This window comes from Chelon labrosus, assembly GCF_963514085.1.
Source record: "Chelon labrosus genome assembly, chromosome: 18".
Taxonomy (NCBI): Eukaryota; Metazoa; Chordata; class Actinopteri; order Mugiliformes; family Mugilidae; genus Chelon; species Chelon labrosus.
In genome coordinates this window covers 18,507,005-18,524,032 of record NC_140351.1, presented here as the reverse complement: position 1 = coordinate 18,524,032, position 17,028 = coordinate 18,507,005, and the positions used below count along the sequence as shown (strand labels likewise).

The 17,028-nt window shown below is 41.3% G+C and overlaps 2 protein-coding genes across 2 annotated transcripts; both read left to right on the top strand.

Moving 5' to 3' along the window:
- The first annotated feature begins 553 nt into the window (after positions 1–553).
- Positions 554–7,455, top strand: LOC311503344 (solute carrier family 22 member 13-like). The gene is made up of 10 exons (XM_084566002.1): positions 554–1,278; positions 1,423–1,526; positions 4,613–4,767; positions 4,974–5,145; positions 5,228–5,348; positions 5,424–5,518; positions 5,621–5,835; positions 5,910–6,018; positions 6,863–7,057; positions 7,164–7,455. Exons 1-10 carry the CDS (start codon positions 904–906, stop codon positions 7,231–7,233), a joined length of 1,611 nt encoding a protein of 536 aa, XP_084422128.1. The 5' UTR covers positions 554–903; the 3' UTR covers positions 7,234–7,455.
- A 3,297-nt stretch (positions 7,456–10,752) lies between these two features.
- Positions 10,753–15,299, top strand: LOC311503329 (solute carrier family 22 member 13-like). Its single transcript, XM_084565985.1, has 10 exons — positions 10,753–11,243; positions 11,388–11,491; positions 12,430–12,584; positions 12,791–12,962; positions 13,045–13,165; positions 13,241–13,335; positions 13,438–13,652; positions 13,727–13,835; positions 14,616–14,810; positions 14,917–15,299. Exons 1-10 carry the CDS (start codon positions 10,869–10,871, stop codon positions 14,984–14,986), a joined length of 1,611 nt encoding a protein of 536 aa, XP_084422111.1. The 5' UTR covers positions 10,753–10,868; the 3' UTR covers positions 14,987–15,299.
- The last annotated feature ends 1,729 nt before the right edge of the window (positions 15,300–17,028 follow it).

Sequence of the window (17,028 nt, the reverse complement as noted above, 5' to 3'; positions counted from 1 at the left end):
TCTGATTCACTACCAAGCATCGTCTCTTCGAGCCAGCTCTTTTGAGCATGACACATCATTACTTTTTAGGGGAGGGTGAGGTCTGAATCCCAGACTCAGACTCCCAGCACAAGGTTCACCCAGCCAACCTGAGTCCCAGTAGCCTTACACAGAAGAGAAGTTGCAGACAATGCCAAAATTGTAGTGGAAATTTCTGTTGGAGAATAAGAAATCAGAACACTCCGGTATTTCTCTGTGTATAATTGAACATCTGCAGCACAAACAAAGCATCAAGCAATAATAGTGGCATATGAGCCACGAGTTGACAAAATAGATTTACTTTATACCCCCTATCTGCTGAAGGTCACATTGTCCACCCCCCCCTTGCTCCTAAGCTGGGCCCCCCTTACAGAGATAACATGGCCGACAACTATGACCAGTGCAGTAAAACAAAGATGCATACAAGTGTTGTATAAATGTCAAAAGCAACTCACTCAACTTACTTATCAGCTATGCAGTGCTTCAAACAAGTGTCAGGTCCACATGGTTCCGCACCCTTCAAACACATTCCAAATCATGAGTATATGCAGAGTAGACTGTTGATGGTCGACTGGTACCGTGTGATACACAGTAGTTATGCTGTTTTAACGTGACGATTTTTCCCTTTTTCTTCATGTCATTCTCTTTCCTGTACCATTAAAGGCTTTTAAAGTGGAATCACTGCCAGTATCCGAACCCTTTTACTGTCTGGACGTACCATATTTTATTGCTACTGTTATCAGGGCTAACGACTGTTGTCAGCTAATAAAAGATCAGACCTTGCATATATGGTTAAATATTGACAAGCCAACAAAGTTAGTGATATGTTAGCATCTTCTCTCACTCTTTCATAAGGAGCCTCTACAAGTGGAACAAGGTTTCAATATGAGCAACTTCGGAGAGATCCTGAAGGAGGTCGGGGAGTTTGGTTTGTTTCAGAAACGCTTGTTCGTTGTATTATGCATCCCCAGCATATTCGCAAGTGTTGACGTGATCAGCCAGGTGTTTATGGGCATGAACTTCCCGCATCACTGCAACACTGACTGGATCTTAGAAGTCGGACCCAATCTGACAGATGAGAGACAAAGAAATCTCACCATCCCTGTGGACAAGGACGGACAGTTTGAAAGCTGTAAAATGTTCACACCTGTTGATTTGGAACTGGAGACCATTGAAAGGTATGGGATTAACACCACGACAGGATGCACAGATGGATGGGACTATGATGCCCAGCCAGGTGCTTCCAGCATTGTGACAGAGGTAAATACATTCACCTGCTCCTTGCAGGCCACTGGTTGGAGACAAGGTTTATATTTTGTAATGAACCCATAATTCCTTGCTGAAACCCTGCTACCAGTTCTTAAGGCAACCAATTAACTTTCCCTCTGTTGTTCCTTATTTCAGTTTGATGTAGTGTGTGACAATAAGGGTTTGATTGAGGCATCACAGTCCATCTCCATGGCAGGTATTCTTGTCGGAGCATTCGTGTTCGGAGTAATTGCTGACAGGTAATATGTCCCTTTTGTTTTCATAGTTAACTAAGTACTTAATATTAGTGTTAACCTCATTACAGTGTTATTCAAACTAACGTTGGGCCCCCAGTTTTGTTCAGTTTCTCTCCGTGCTTTCTGGGAACCCATCAGCTGTTGTCTGATGACTTAGCCTCTTGAGTCTTCCAGTTTAGCCAGAGGATTTACAGGACAAGATTTCCAATTCCACATGTCTGTCATTGATTACAGTCCAACTTGCAACTTGGGACAGGATAATAATAATAATAATAATAATACATTTTATTTAAAAGCGCTTTTCAAGATACTCAAAGACACTTTACATAAAAAGGACATCAAATTAGCAAAACAATGTGAAATATAACATCAAAAACACAATAAACTGAGCTAAACATTAAAAGCAATTTTAAAAAGGTGTGTTTTTGTCAGAGATTTGAAGGTAGGAAGGTCGGTACAGTCGCGGATGTGTTTGGGGAGAGAGTTCCAGAGGGAGGGGGCAGCTGCAGAGAAGGCTCTGTCGCCCCAGGTTCGATGCTTGGTCTTGAGTGGTGGAGTAAGGAGGTTTGCGTCACATGAACGGAGGCTGCGGGATGGATTGTGGCGATGGAGCAGGTCAGTGAGATAGGAAGGGGCCTGGTTATGGAGGGCTTTGTGTGTGAGGAGGAGGATTTTGAACTGAATACGCTGTGGAACTGGGAGCCAGTGGAGTTTCTGGAGGACAGGAGTGATGTGATCACGGGAGCGGGTGTGGGTGAGCAGACGTGCAGCAGAATTTTGGATGTACTGAAGTTTATTTAAAGTTTTGGATGGTGTGCCATAGAGGATGCTGTTGCAGTAGTCAATTCTGGAAGTGATGAAGGCGTGAATGAGGGTTTCAGCAGCAGAGAAGGAGAGTGATGGACGGAGTCGGGCAATGTTCTTGAGGTGGAAGAAGGCAGTTCTGGTGATTTGATTGATGTGATGATCAAAGGAGAGGTTACTGTCAAAGATGACTCCGAGGTTGCGGCTGTTGGGGGATGGAGACAAGGTGGAGTTGTCGATGGTGAGGCGGAAACTGTCTGTGGTGTTGTTGAGGGATTTGGGGCCGATAATGATTAGGTCTGATTTGTCACAATTTAGTTTGAGGAAGTTGATCTGCATCCAGGATTTGATGTCAGCGAGGCAATTGGAGAGAGTGGAAAGAGTGGCGGGAGTGATGGAGTTGGTGGAGATATAAAGCTGGACGTCATCAGCATAACAGTGGAAATGGAGACCGTGGTGGCGAATGATGTTGCCAAGGGGGAGCAGGTAAAGTATGAAGAGGAGAGGACCAAGCACCGATCCCTGGGGGACACCTTGGGACAGAGGAACAGTGGAGGAGGTGCAGTTGTTGATGTGGATGAATTGTTGTCGGTCTGAGAGGTATGATTTGAGCCAGGAGAGTGCAGTGCCAGTGATGCCGAGGGAGGACTCAAGGCGGGAGAGGAGAATGGTGTGATTTATGGTGTCGAAAGCTGCAGTGAGGTCCAGGAGGATGAGGATGGTGAGCTGGCCGGAGTCTGCGGAGAGGAGGATGTCATTGGTGACTTTCAGGAGGGCTGTTTCGGTGCTGTGTTGGGAACGGAAACCGGATTGAAATGGTTCGAACAGGTCATTTGAGCAGAGGTGGGCTTTGAGTTGTGTGGCGACAATACGCTCCAGTATTTTGGACAGAAAGGGGAGATTGGAGATGGGCCGGAAGTTCGACAAGATGTCAGGGTTGAGTCCAGGTTTTTTGAGGATGGGGGTGATAGCAGCCAGTTTGAGTGAACGGGGGACTGAGCCAGACCTGAGGGAGGAGTTGATGATTTCTGTGATGAGTGTGGAGATGGCTGGTAAAGAGTCCTTAATGAGGTGAGATGGGATGGGATCCAGAACACATGTAGAGGTTTTCATGCCTATCATAATTTTGGGCAGCTCCCCTGGTGACACGGGGGAGAACTGAGACAGAGGCTGAGAGGTGAGGAGGGGAGGAGCAGGTGAGGGAGTGGGAGTGCAGGCCGTGGGGGCAGGAGAGGAGGACAAGTTGTTGTAAATGGTGTCGATTTTTGTTTGGAAGAATGAGAGAAAGGAGTTGCATTTGTCAGTGGTGAATGAGTTGGAGGTATTGTCGCTGGGCTTGAGGAGTTTATTTACTGTAGAAAACAGAGCCTTGGGGTTGGTGGAGCCAGAGTGAATGAGGTGAGAGTAGTAGGTGGATCGGGCAGTACTGAGAGCATCCTTGTACTGCTGAAGGTAATCTGTATAGGCTTGTAGATGGACAGTTAAACCGGTTTTCTTGTGAAGTCTTTCAAGCTGTCGTTTTTGTGATTTCATTTTGTGTAGTTCAGGAGTGTACCAGGGGGCAGAGTGGGTGAAGGAGACAGTTTTAGTTTTGATGGGGGCTAGCTGGTTGAGACAGGAGGAGAGTGTTACGTTGTAGAATTTGGTGAGGTCAGAGGGATTGTCAGTTAACGGAGGGGGGGAAGCAGATATTTTACTAGCAAGAGAGGCAGAAAGGGCTGAAGGGGAGATGGATTTGAGGTTTCTGAAAGATATTGTCCGTTTGTCCTTAGCGGTGGGAATGGGGATGTTGATGTCCATGATAATTGCCAAATGGCACAGTAATCTGTCAGTTAATAGTTTAATACCACTACAACAACTTCATTTAAGGTTTGCTTGACACTATGTGTACACTTGCTTCATGACTGGGCATCCTTTCTCTTAGTTCGACTTCAGATTTTTATGTGATGAGAGTCAATTCGATAACAACTAGTCGCTGATGACCTCACCAATAAAAACACAGAAGGAAGTAATGCTTTGCAACAATGAAATCTATATTCTCTAAATACATATGCTGAGAACAGACAGCTCATGCGCTCCATACTGTGGTCTGTATAGCCTGTATAAAAACAGGCTGCAACTCAGCACCACCAAAAACATTTATGTGCATCAATAGGTGGTAACGTTATAAGGTTGATATTATTCTTTAGTTTACGAGTGACCATTAATGAGTAACATGTTCTTATATTGCAGGTTTACTACTGTATTGTGTATTGTGAATTAGAAACGTTGCCCTCTCTTTATAGATTTGGCAGGCGATTTGCAATCCTGCTGTCACTTTTCCTCCTGCTGTTGTTTGCCGTGAGCACTGCTTTCTCCCCAAACATCTACGTGTACATGGTTCTCAAATTTTTCTGCGGGAGTTCCAGTGTTGTCATTGTGATGAACACATCTGTGATGGGTAGGTCCACCATTTTCATCATTTATGATTAGGGTTTTTGTGTTGTTGGTTTCTATGTCGACACAAATGTAAAGTTTACTGCTTCTGGTTTGTAGAACTTTGCAAACAATATAGTCCTTTAAACAGCTCCGTCCTTTCATGTAGTCTAAAGGTAAACATAGTTGACGCTAACAACCCGATATGTTCAATCCTCATCTGTCTTACAGGGTTGGAATGGAGCACTCCATCAAAATCTGCTCTTTGCACGGTTTTTATCACGTCCTCCTTTTCTCTTGGACTTGTGTTGTTATCTGGCGTTGCCTATTTGATCCGTAGCTGGAGAATCCTGCAGCTAGTGCTCTTCAGCCCTCTTGTTATCGTCCTGGGAATCTTTTACTGGTCAGCAGCCTCTCAGACTCTGTAGTATTCACACATCCTTCAAACGCTGCTCGACAAAACAGTCATAGCTGTGTTTTGACAGGTATGTCCCAGAGTCAGCACGGTGGCTTGCGACGCACGGCAGAATAGAGGAGGCGCGAAAGGAGCTTGAGAGGGTGGCCATGATTAACGGGACCAAAGTGCCAAAGGATCTGGTAGACAAGGTGGTCAACATCGAACACTCAAACACTCAAGATATATGTGAACGTTTTCTAAAAGTTGCCTTTTCCCTGGTTCAGCTAAAGATGGAGAGACCACCTGAGAGCAGAAGCACACTGGACATCTTCCGAATATCGTATTTGAGAAAACGTACTCTGATCTCCGGCTTTAACTGGTGTGTCTTGAACTGAAATACCTCTGTGTTTGATAGTTTTAGTGTGAACTTCAGGTCATATTAATCCTGATTTTAAGAAACAATAATTATCTCTGGTTCTAGGTTTGCAACAAGTATGATGTACTACGGACTGGGCCTGAATGTTGGCAACTTTGGCCTGAATATCTACCTCACGCAGTTCATCTTTAGTATTGTCGAAATTCCCGCCAACCTGAGCACTTTTTTTCTAATTCAATGCCTCGGAAGGAGAATATGTCAAGCCAGTGTCCTGTTATTTGGGGGTACTGCTTGCCTTGTGGTCCTCGCTGTCCCAAATGGTATGTTCAAAATCTTGATTATTAAGAGGTTATAAAGACAATATGTCAGATCTGTGTATCTTGTGTTATATCAGATCTTCCCGTGGTGGTAACATTCATCGCTGTACTGGGGAAAATGGCTGGTGCTGCTTCTTTCAGCACACTCTATGTTTACACTGCCGAATTATACCCTACCATTTTAAGGTAAGGTCACTCAGCTAGATACTAAAGGCTGCATACACACAACACAGTAATTACAATGAAAATATGCTAACAATGGTCAGCTTTTTGGTACAGGAATGTTATAACTATAAAAAAATAGTCACAGTCATGCTATTTTGCAGCCTCTCTCTAGTACTCAGTATAGAAAAAGATTGCAAATACTCCATTTTTTTTTGTAGAACTAAAACTGTTTAAAACCAATTTATATGTAAATTTGTCACAATTTTAACCATAACAAATCTCATCTGTTGTTGATGGCATAAATGTTAATGATTTGCACAGATTTATGTGTATGTATCCACACCTTATGAACACATTGCTAATCAACCAAATGTCGTTTTTTTTTTTTTTTTTTTTTTTTTTTTTTTGCCTTTTTACGACGGAATTACCCGAATGCAGGACACATAAACAAGGACCCTAGATGAAATGTTAGTTTGATGAGGGCTTACGATGAATGTAACAAAAGGTGCTTCAAAGTTAGGCAGGGTAAGCCACGAAAGGTTCAAAAGTCAGTACCATAACAAATGGTTGTGTGTATTTTTCTGAATGAACGAGGCAAAACCTTTCTTATGCCAGTGGGCATCAGTTGAGTCGGTGGTCCATCAGTCCATGTGGCCAGGTTTACTGTACATGTGTGTCACACCAAAAAAGGACTGTGGTCACAAGTGGCCCAGGTAACCTCCAAATGTGTTTGAGTGACCCGGTCTCAGATGTGTCTCGGGTGTATGATGAATGCACATCTGTATCTAAAGCTTGTAACTGGTGATCATACCACACAATGTTAATGCCAGGTCCTTAATGAGTGTCTGATTCTTGATTCTTGCAGGCAAAATGGTGTCGGCATCAACTCTGTGTGTGCTCGTATAGCGGGAATCCTCGCACCACTTATCAGGCTCCTGGCGGTCTACCATTACAGTGTGCCCATGCTCATATATGGAATCATCCCCATTGCAGCAGGTTGTTTCTGTTTCCTGCTGCCTGAAACACTCAATGTTCAACTTCAAGACCACGCGGATCTCCAGTAATCAGCTTAAATATATAAATACAGTATTTGCATGTTATATGAATTTAACTGCAATTTAAGTACAAAATACACTTCATTAAAACTTCTTCTGTTTCTAATTTAGAAAACCATTGAGTGGACCAGTGGAGGACAAAAATGACCAGACACTATTTGTTGAAGAGAACAGACCGTAATGTCCAAAACACAGTATTCAAGTAGCTTCTTCAGTTCTAAATGACTGGTGGGGAGTTGGGGCTTTATTAGAAACACCTGCAACCACCAGACTCACCTGTGACAGGAAGAATTTGTTTTGGTCCTGGTAGTAGAACCCAAACTCCCAAACAGTCATTGAGGAGGCCAAACGTCTTCAAGAAACCCAACAAGTCCAGTTGCCTTTGTTTTCGGCTTTGTTTTGGATATACGTACCATGACCTGGATGAGTGAGAAACGTCACAGACACAGCGACTGTATATATATTTGAACTAAAGTCATTTGTAATTCCTCTATTTCCTTACTTATTATCAGGTTTGCAAGATGCAAACAAATGCAACAAATAATACCGTTATTACTACTTCTGTAGTAGTAATAACTGTAGTATATGACAAGTCAACTGATCAGTATATTGTTACTTGTTAATAACTGTAGGTTTATTAGAAAGAGATGCATCCAAATATTTGTGGTGTTTCAAGCATAAATAAGCTGAACATTGTCATTGTCTATTGTTTTGTCAAAAGTGTTACAACTGGTGAAGCTTAGAAATAAACTCTATGAAAAAGAAGCTGTGTTGTACTGGTTTACATGCATTATATGATACTAAGAGCTGGACACACTGCATGTTAATGAAGAATCTCTGCATGCTGAGGGGCCTCTCTGAACTCTGGACCTCGACCGAGTCAAAAGGACGCAGATTTACAAGTCTGTGGTATTTCCCACTCTCTTTTTCTGATCTAATTAGTCATGAATTGAAAGAACATCATAACTTTGTTATTGTTTTTGTATATACAGTATATTTTGCCAAATATCATGCTACTGTGACAAGGTAATTCCCCATACGTGGGATTAATAAACATATCTTATGTCTTGTGTCTTAACATCAACAGGATCTCCGGAACCAAAAATGGACAGATGAGAGGAGTTATCTCTCCTGTTTCATATGGACAGAATCTAGAAACCTCAATGTTATGTTCCACAACGTTTTAAATCTGTGATTCATTAATTCTTCCTTTTCAGAGATGGTCAGGGGAGGAAAGCCGGATAAGGGTCCCAAATTCCTCACCTCCCAGAGCAAAATTCTGATATGTTCTCCCCTGCATAAGCCAAAGCTTGATACTATGTCTATCGAAATTGTAATAACCTGTTAAGTCATATATTGTTTTTTAAGGAAGTGAATAGGATCGCAATGAGACGATGTTGATTCTTTTACGATAAAATTTAGGCGATCTCGCCCGAACTCATATAATTTGTCACAGTAAAGATGGATCAACAGCGCCCTCAAGTGGCCATCCTTAAAAACATTTTTCTTTCTTTTAAACCACTGCCAAAATTAAAGTGTGTTGAACCGTATGTATGTTCTTATACAAATAGTAGCTATAATTATTGAAATTGTTATCATAGAAATCATAACCTTTCCTTTATTAGGAAGAACCTGATGTTATTAATTTACTGAGGCTTATACTAAGTTATTTTGATTTTGTCATTCACATGTCATGTAATGTTGTAATATAAAACCAGAGGGACGCTCTTCTCCTGTCTTTTTTCATTTACTTTTCTCCTCTTTTGCTTTTGTACTCTTCGCTTTTTCTTAGCCTTCTTCTATTCGCGTTTTTATACTGCGTAACTTTGTCTATTTAACAACAGCTTGGGTATTTGTCTGCAGAACGTTTCCCAAGCTCTGTTTGTTTCTCCACGGACCTTTTTCTTTACGACGCACAATTTTGTAGTAAACTTTAATTTTAAGTTTTATTAATTCTTCTATTCTGCGCGCCGAAGTACCAAGTAAGAAAGCCAACCTCGTTTACAAGTTAGCCAGCGTCGTCAGTCAGTTGGGGACTTCGGAGCAAGACCCAATCTCCAATCTTCCACGGATCAAGAAATCAACAGGCTGTCGATATAGCGACGACGATGTCCCAGAGAAGCCGTGACAATCACCTACAAAGACACTGTAAAGTTGCAATCTACTGCCTTCGACTGTACACCTGCAACGCTCTCAAGCGAAGCGTCCCCGCTGGGTGTCTGAGTTGTAGACCACGCAACGAGTACCTGTCTACCGGTCCCAGTGGGACCTGCTCCAGCTGTGCCGCTTCGTCACCACCTCGTCACGGCGGAGCAGGCTGGCTCTTCGCCGTCACCGTCCGCTGCTGGGAAGAACAGTAGGCTCAGTCCTTCTGTTGCTGTTACCCGCTTTAGGCAGGAGTTGGTGTCATTAACTTTGAAACTCCCCATTAATATCTTTTAGAGAAGTTTGATCAGATTAGTGATCATAGTTAATCCACTCATGTTAGTTTAAGCATATTATCTATCCTCCACCTATCGCTCCGCAAACACTCGTAATTTGTTATTTCAGGTCTCATCATATCCATTCTATTTGATTTTACACATATGTGCATATTCTATTAGCTGTCACTTCAGTAAGTAAGTATTTAATCACACTTAAGTTGGTTGTGACGTTGTTTTATGGCAGAGAATATGTAAATTGTGTTAAGAATTAATTCCTTTAGTTATTAAATATATTTAATCGAGACTGATATATTGACTTAAACTGTGTTCTTCCTACGATAAAGGGAGGTGGTGCCCTAACGAGACATTTAAAAGGTATAACAAGCCCTACAGAAAGTTAAAAGTCAAAACTGCCTGAATGACAGGCGACACGTGTCAGCATTTGCGTACACTGCTCAGTTTCTTAAATTATTAGTTGCAATTAAGTTTGTATTTATGAGCTAACAATCATTACCAGTCATTCAATCATTACACGAACACACTGTTAAGGCTGGAACAGCGTAGACCAATTTCTGTCACAGTCACCGTCTTATCAGCTGGGGATCGAAGCATAGCAAAGGAAAGAAACCATTATGATGATTAACTGTGAATGTGATCATAAATATTCAATGCTGTACTGAATTGACTGTACAGGAGTAACTTCTTGCCCGATGGTACTTACATTTACTATGCCTCAGATTCATCATGCACAGCATCGGCTGTGTTCCTCAAAAGCCATCGGTTCTTGTGTTGAGCGTGTCCAAAGCCCTCGTCATAGTTCCCCTTTCGTTTGAACAGTTGTTGGTAGTGAAATATGCAGTAGAATTCACCACTTAAAGGTGCGTAACTGTACATGCTACAAATGAGCACAAGTTTTTTTCAAATTAAAAACTGCATGTACCCTTTTTTAAAAATCATGGCTTCAAAGAGTTACAGTATTTGAATGCAATGAAGCAGTTAACAGTATTATTAGGTTTACCTGTGTCAAGTCGAAATGTTCATTCAGTCAAGAAACAATACATTTTTAAATCAAATGTTTCGTATGCATTTAAAAAAAAATAAAAAAAGTCTACTCAAAGTCCTGGCCTTAACATAAGAAGAAGCTGGTCGATTGGATACACAGTAGTTATGCTGTATTAAGGTAACTATTTTTCCCTTATTATTTCCTTCATGTCATTCTCTTTCCTGTGCCATTAAAGGCTCTTAAGGTGGCGTCACTGCCACTATCCGAGTCTTGGTCGTATCATATTTTATTGCTGCTGTTATCACGGCTAACAGCTATTATATACGGTTATATTAGCATCTTCTCTCACTCATTCACAAGGAGCCTCTACAAGCGGAACAAGGTTTCAATATGAGCAACTTCGGAGAGATCCTGAAGGAGATCGGGGAGTTTGGTTTGTTTCAGAAACGCTTGTTCGTTGTATTATGCATCCCCAGCATATTCGCAGGTATTGATGTAATCAGCCAGGTGTTTACGGGCATGAACTTCCCGCATCACTGCAACACTGACTGGATCTTGGAGGTTGGACCCAATCTGACAGATGAGAGACAAAGAAATCTCACCATCCCTGTGGACAAGGACGGACGGTTTGAAAGCTGTAAAATGTTCACACCTGTTGATTTGGAACTGGAGACCATTGAAAGGTATGGGATTAACACCACGACAGGATGCACAGATGGATGGGACTATGATGCCCAGCCAGGTGCTTCCAGCATTGTGACAGAGGTAAATACATTCACCTGCTCCTTGCAGGCCACTGGTTGGAGACAAGGTTTATATTTTGTAATGAACCCATAATTCCTTGCTGAAACCCTGCTACCAGTTCTTAAGGCAACCAATTAACTTTCCCTCTGTTGTTCCTTATTTCAGTTTGATGTAGTGTGTGACAATAAGGGTTTGATTGAGGCATCACAGTCCATCTCCATGGCAGGTATTCTTGTCGGAGCATTCGTGTTCGGAGTAATTGCTGACAGGTAATATGTCCCTATTGTTGTAATAGTTAACTAACTACTTATTATTATTATTATTAACCCCATTACAGTGTTATTCAAACTAACGTTGGACGCCCAGTTTTGTTCAGTTTCTCTCCGTGCTTTCTGGGAACCCATCAGCTGTCGTCTGATGACTTAGCCTCTTGAGTCTTCCAGTTTAGCCAGAGGATTTACAGGACAAGATTTCCAATTCCACATGTCTGTCATTGATTACAGTCCAACTTGCAACTTGGGACGGGGTAATGGCACAGTAATCTGTCAGTTAATAGTTTAATACCACTACAACAGCTTTGTTTAAGGTTCGCTTGACACTATGTGTACACTTGCTTCATGACTGGGCATCCTTTCTCTTAGTTCGACTTCAGAAACACAGCAGAAAGTAATGCTTTGCAACAATGAAATCTGTATTCTCTAAATACATATGCTGAGAACAGACATGCGCTACATACTGTGGTCTGCAGGTATGTATAGCCTGTATAAAAACAGGCTGCAACCCAGCACCACCAAAAACATTTATACATCAATAACACTTACAACACATGCATATGCGTCAAGTCCCTTAAAAGGGCGTAGAGAAAATTGATCTAAAATAAATAACGGTTTAAAACATGGGGTGGAAAGCAAATATCAAGAACTATCTAGTTTGGAAGCCTTCTCACTGTCATAGTCCTTGCTGCAACGACCCCAGCGGCTCCTCGCCCCTTCTCAAAGGTGTCTATGTTGTTATTGTCACGTGATTGGTGACTAGTCAACAGATGCTTACATGACACAGCAGTGAAGACGCCAACGTTACGTAACGTTAAAAGGTTAATATTATTCTTTAGTTTACGAGTGACCATTAATGAGTAACATGTTCTTATATTGCAGGTTTACTACTGTATTGTGTATTGTGAATTAGAAACGTTGCCCTCTCTTTATAGATTTGGCAGGCGATTTGCAATCCTGCTTTCACTTTTCCTCCTGCTGTTGTTTGCCGTGAGCACTGCTTTCTCCCCAAACATCTACGTGTACATGGTTCTAAAATTTTTCTGCGGGAGTTCCAGTGTTGTCATTATGATGAACACATCTGTGATGGGTAGGTCCACCATTTTCATCATTTATGATTAGAATTTTTGTGTTGTTGGTTTCTATGTCGTCACAAATGTAAAGTTTACTGCTTCTGGTTTGTAGAACTTTGCAAACAACATAGTCCTTTAAACAGCTCTGTCCTTTCATGTAGTCTAAAGGTAAACATAGTTGACGCTAACAACCCGATATGTTCAATCCTCATCTGTCTTACAGGGTTGGAATGGAGCACTCCATCAAAATCTGCTCTTTGCACAGTTTTTATCACGTCCTCCTTTTCTCTTGGACTTGTGTTGTTATCTGGCGTTGCCTATTTGATCCGTAGCTGGAGAATCCTGCAGCTAGTGCTCTTCAGCCCTCTTGTTATCGTCCTGGGAATCTTTTACTGGTCAGCAGCCTCTCAGACTCTGTAGTATTCACACATCCTTCAAGCGCTGCTCGACAAAACAGTCATAGCTGTGTTTTGACAGGTATGTCCCAGAGTCAGCACGGTGGCTTGCGACGCACGGCAGAATAGAGGAGGCGCGAAAGGAGCTTGAGAGGGTGGCCATGATTAACGGGACCAAAGTACCAAAGGATCTGGTAGACAAGGTGGTCAACATCGAACACTTAAGCACTCAAGATATATGTGAACGTTTTCTAAAAGTTGCCTTTTCCCTGGTTCAGCTAAAGATGGAGAGACCACCTGAGAGCAGAAGCACACTGGACATCTTCCGAATATCGTATTTGAGAAAACGTACTCTGATCACGGGCTTTAACTGGTGTGTCTTGAACTGAAATACCTCTGTCTTTGATAGTTTCAGTGTGCACTTCAGGTCATATTAATCCTGATTTTAAGAAACAATAATTATCTCTGGTTCTAGGTTTGCAGCAAGTATGATGTACTACGGACTGGGCCTGAATGTTGGCAACTTTGGCCTGAATATCTACCTCACGCTGTTCATCTTTAGTATTGTCGAAATTCCCGCCAACCTGAGCACTTTTTTTCTAATTCAATGCCTCGGAAGGAGAATATGTCAAGCCAGCGTCCTGTTAGTTGGGGGTACTGCTTGCCTTGTGGTCCTCGCTGTCCCAAATGGTATGTTCAAAATCTTGATTATTAAGAGGTTATAAAGACAATATGTCAGATCTGTGTATCTTGTGTTATATCAGATCTTCCCGTGGTGGTAACACTCGTCGCTGTACTGGGGAAAATGGCTGCCGCTGCTTCTTTCAGCACACTCTATGTTTACACTGCCGAATTATACCCTACCATTTTAAGGTAAGGTCACTCAGCTAGATACTAAAGGCTGCATACACACAACACAGTAATTACAATGAAAATATGCTAACAATGGTCCGCTTTTTGGTACAGGAATGTTATAACTATAAAAAATAGTCACAGTCATGCTATTTTGCGGCCTCTCTCTAGTACTCAGTATAGAAAAAGATTGCAAATACTCCCATTTTTTTGTAGAACTAAAACTGTTTAAAACCAATTTATATGTAAATTTGTCACAATTTTAACCATAACAAATCTCATCTATTGTTGCTGGCATAAATGTTAATGATTTGCACAGATTTATGTGTATGTATCCACACCTTATGAACACATTGCTAATCAACCAAATGTCATTTTTTTGGGGGGGGTTTTTTGCCTTTTTACGACGGAATTACCCGAATGCAGGACACGTAAACAGAGTTGCTTCAGAGTTAGGCAGGGTAAGCCACGAAAGGTTCAAAAGTCAATACCATAACAAATGGTTGTGTGTATTTTTCTGAATGAACGAGGCAAAACCTTTCTTATGCCAGTGGGCATCAGTTGAGTAGGTGGTCCGTCAGTCCATGTGGCCAGGTTTACTGTACATGTGTGTCACACTACAAAAGGACTGTGGTCACAAGAGGCCCAGGTAACCTCCAAATGTGTTTGAGTGACCCGGTCTCAGATGTGTCTCGGGTGTATGATGAATGCACATCTGTATCTAAAGCTTGTAACTTGTGATCATACCACACAATGTTAATGCCAGGTCCTTAATGAGTGTCTGATTCTTGATTCTTGCAGGCAAAATGGTGTCGGCATCAACTCTGTGTGTGCTCGTATAGCGGGAATCCTCGCACCACTTATCAGGCTCCTGGCGGTCTACCATTACAGTGTGCCCATGCTCATATATGGAATCATCCCCATTGCAGCAGGTTGTTTCTGTTTCCTGCTGCCTGAAACACTCAATGTTCAACTTCAAGACCACGCGGATCTCCGGTAATCAGCTTGAATGTATAAATACAGTATTTGCATGTTATATGAATTTAACTGCAATTTAAGTACAAAATACACTTCATTAAAACTTCTTCTGTTTCTAATTTAGAAAACCATTGAGTGGACCAGTGGAGGACAAAAATGACCAGACACTAGTTGTTGAAGAGAACAGTCCGTAATGTCCAAAACACAGTATTCAAGTAGCTTCTTCAGTTCTAAATGACTGGTGGGGAGTTGGGGCTTTATTAGAAACACCTGCAACCACCAAACTCACCTGTGACAGGAAGAATTTGTTTTGGTCCTGGTAGTAGAACCCCAACTCCCAAACAGTCGTTGAGTGGCTGAGGAGGCCAAACGTCTTCAAGAAACCCAACAAGTCCAGTTACCTTTGTTTTCTACTTTGTTTTGGATATACCATGACCTGGATGACTGAGAAACGTCACAGACACAGCGACTGTAATTTGAACTCATTCAGTCATTTGTAATTTCTCTATTTCCTTACTTATTATCAGATATGAAAGATGCAAACAAATACTTCTGTAGTAGTAATAACTGTAGTATATGATAAGTCAACTGATCAGTATATTGTTACTTGTTAATAACTGTAGGTTTATTAGAAAGAGATGCATCTAAATATTTGTTGTGTTTCAAGCATAAATAAGCTGAACATTGTCATTGTCTATTGTTTTGTCAAAAGTGTTACAACTGGTGAAGCTTAGAAATAAACTCTATGAAAAAGAAGCTGTGTTGTACTGGTTTACATGCATTATATGATACTAAGAGCTGGGCACACTGCATGTTAATGAAGAATCTCTGCATGCTGAGGGAGCTATCTTTGGCAAATCCTTAAATCAAAGGTGTTTCTGCACTTTTCACTGGTGGTCCTGGTTTTCCTGATAAATAGTCACTCACAATTCAAATCAATATGTTCACATTTATTTATGAATTTCTCAAAAATGTACCATACAATCATGTCAGGTTCAAAGCATAGATTAGAAATGCAACAAATAGCATCATCATAGCAGGCAAAAATGGAAGTGTGTCACCATCCAGCTGGGAGACACTGTTGAAGATGTGGAATAGCAATGGTATAAACAATCTGGGAATACACGGCAGTAGCTAATGGCCTCCTTATTACCATGTACAATAATCATTTTACCTATGCATTTTACCATTCATTGACCACTATAAAAAATAAAAATAATTAAAAAAAAAAATGAACAGAAATAAACAGATTCTTTTATACTACTGCAATAAAAATCAGGTTGATTTCTGAATCTTCTCCCAGAATTTACATCAACTTTTTTTTTTTTTTGCACTTCTGTGTCCACAAGTGAGCACCATGCAATAATACTTACAGATTTCTTTTGAAGTCAAAAATGCCTGAATGACAGGCGACGCGTGTCAGCATTTGCGTACACTGCTCAGTTTCTTAAATTATTAGTTGCAATTAAGTTTGTATTTATGAGCTAACAATCATTACCAGTCATTCAATCATCACACAAACACACTGTTAAGGCTGGAACAGCGTAGACCATTGCTTGGTGCGTCACACAGGAATTTCTGTGCTGTCACAGTCACCGTCTTATCAGCTGAGGATCGAAGCATAACAAAGGAAAGAAACCATTATGATGATTAACTGTGAATGTGATCATAAATATTGAATACTGTACTGAATTGACTGGACTGCAGTCAATTCTTGCCCGATGGTACTTACATTTGCACTATGCCTCAGATTCATCATGCACAGCATCGGCTGTGTTCCTCAAAAGCCATCGGTTCTTGTGTTGAGCATGTCCAAAGCCCTCGTCATAGTTCCCCTTTCGTTTGAACAGTTGTTGGTAGTGAAATATGCAGTAGAATTCACCACTTAAAGGTGCGTAACTGTACATGCTACAAATGAGCACAAGTTTTTTTCAAATTAAAAACTGCATGTACCCTTTTTTAAAAATCATGGCTTCAAAGAGTTACAGTATTTGAATGCAATGTAGCAGTTAACAGAATTATTAGGATTACCTGTGTCAAGTCAAAATGTTCATTCAGTCAAGAAATCAACACATTTAAAATCAAATGTTTCGTATGCATTAAAAAAAATAATAAATGTCTACACAAAGTCCTGGCTGGCCTTAACATAAGAAGAAGCCTTGAGTTTGACACCTTGGCAGCACTCATATTGGGGTTTTGTAACCAGAAGTGACCGGCAAGAGCTGGATCGAGAGGC

Coding starts and splice junctions, on each gene's coding strand:
- LOC311503329 (XM_084565985.1), top strand. CDS start 10,869: ATGAGCAACTTCGGAGAGATCCTGAAGGAGATCGGGGAGTTTGGTTTG. Junction 11,492..12,429: donor TTCGGAGTAATTGCTGACAG/GTAATATGTCCC, acceptor CTCTCTTTATAG/ATTTGGCAGGCGATTTGCAA. Junction 13,166..13,240: donor CAAAGGATCTGGTAGACAAG/GTGGTCAACATC, acceptor TCCCTGGTTCAG/CTAAAGATGGAGAGACCACC.
- LOC311503344 (XM_084566002.1), top strand. CDS start 904: ATGAGCAACTTCGGAGAGATCCTGAAGGAGGTCGGGGAGTTTGGTTTG. Junction 6,019..6,862: donor TTATACCCTACCATTTTAAG/GTAAGGTCACTC, acceptor TGATTCTTGCAG/GCAAAATGGTGTCGGCATCA. Junction 7,058..7,163: donor CAAGACCACGCGGATCTCCA/GTAATCAGCTTA, acceptor TTTCTAATTTAG/AAAACCATTGAGTGGACCAG.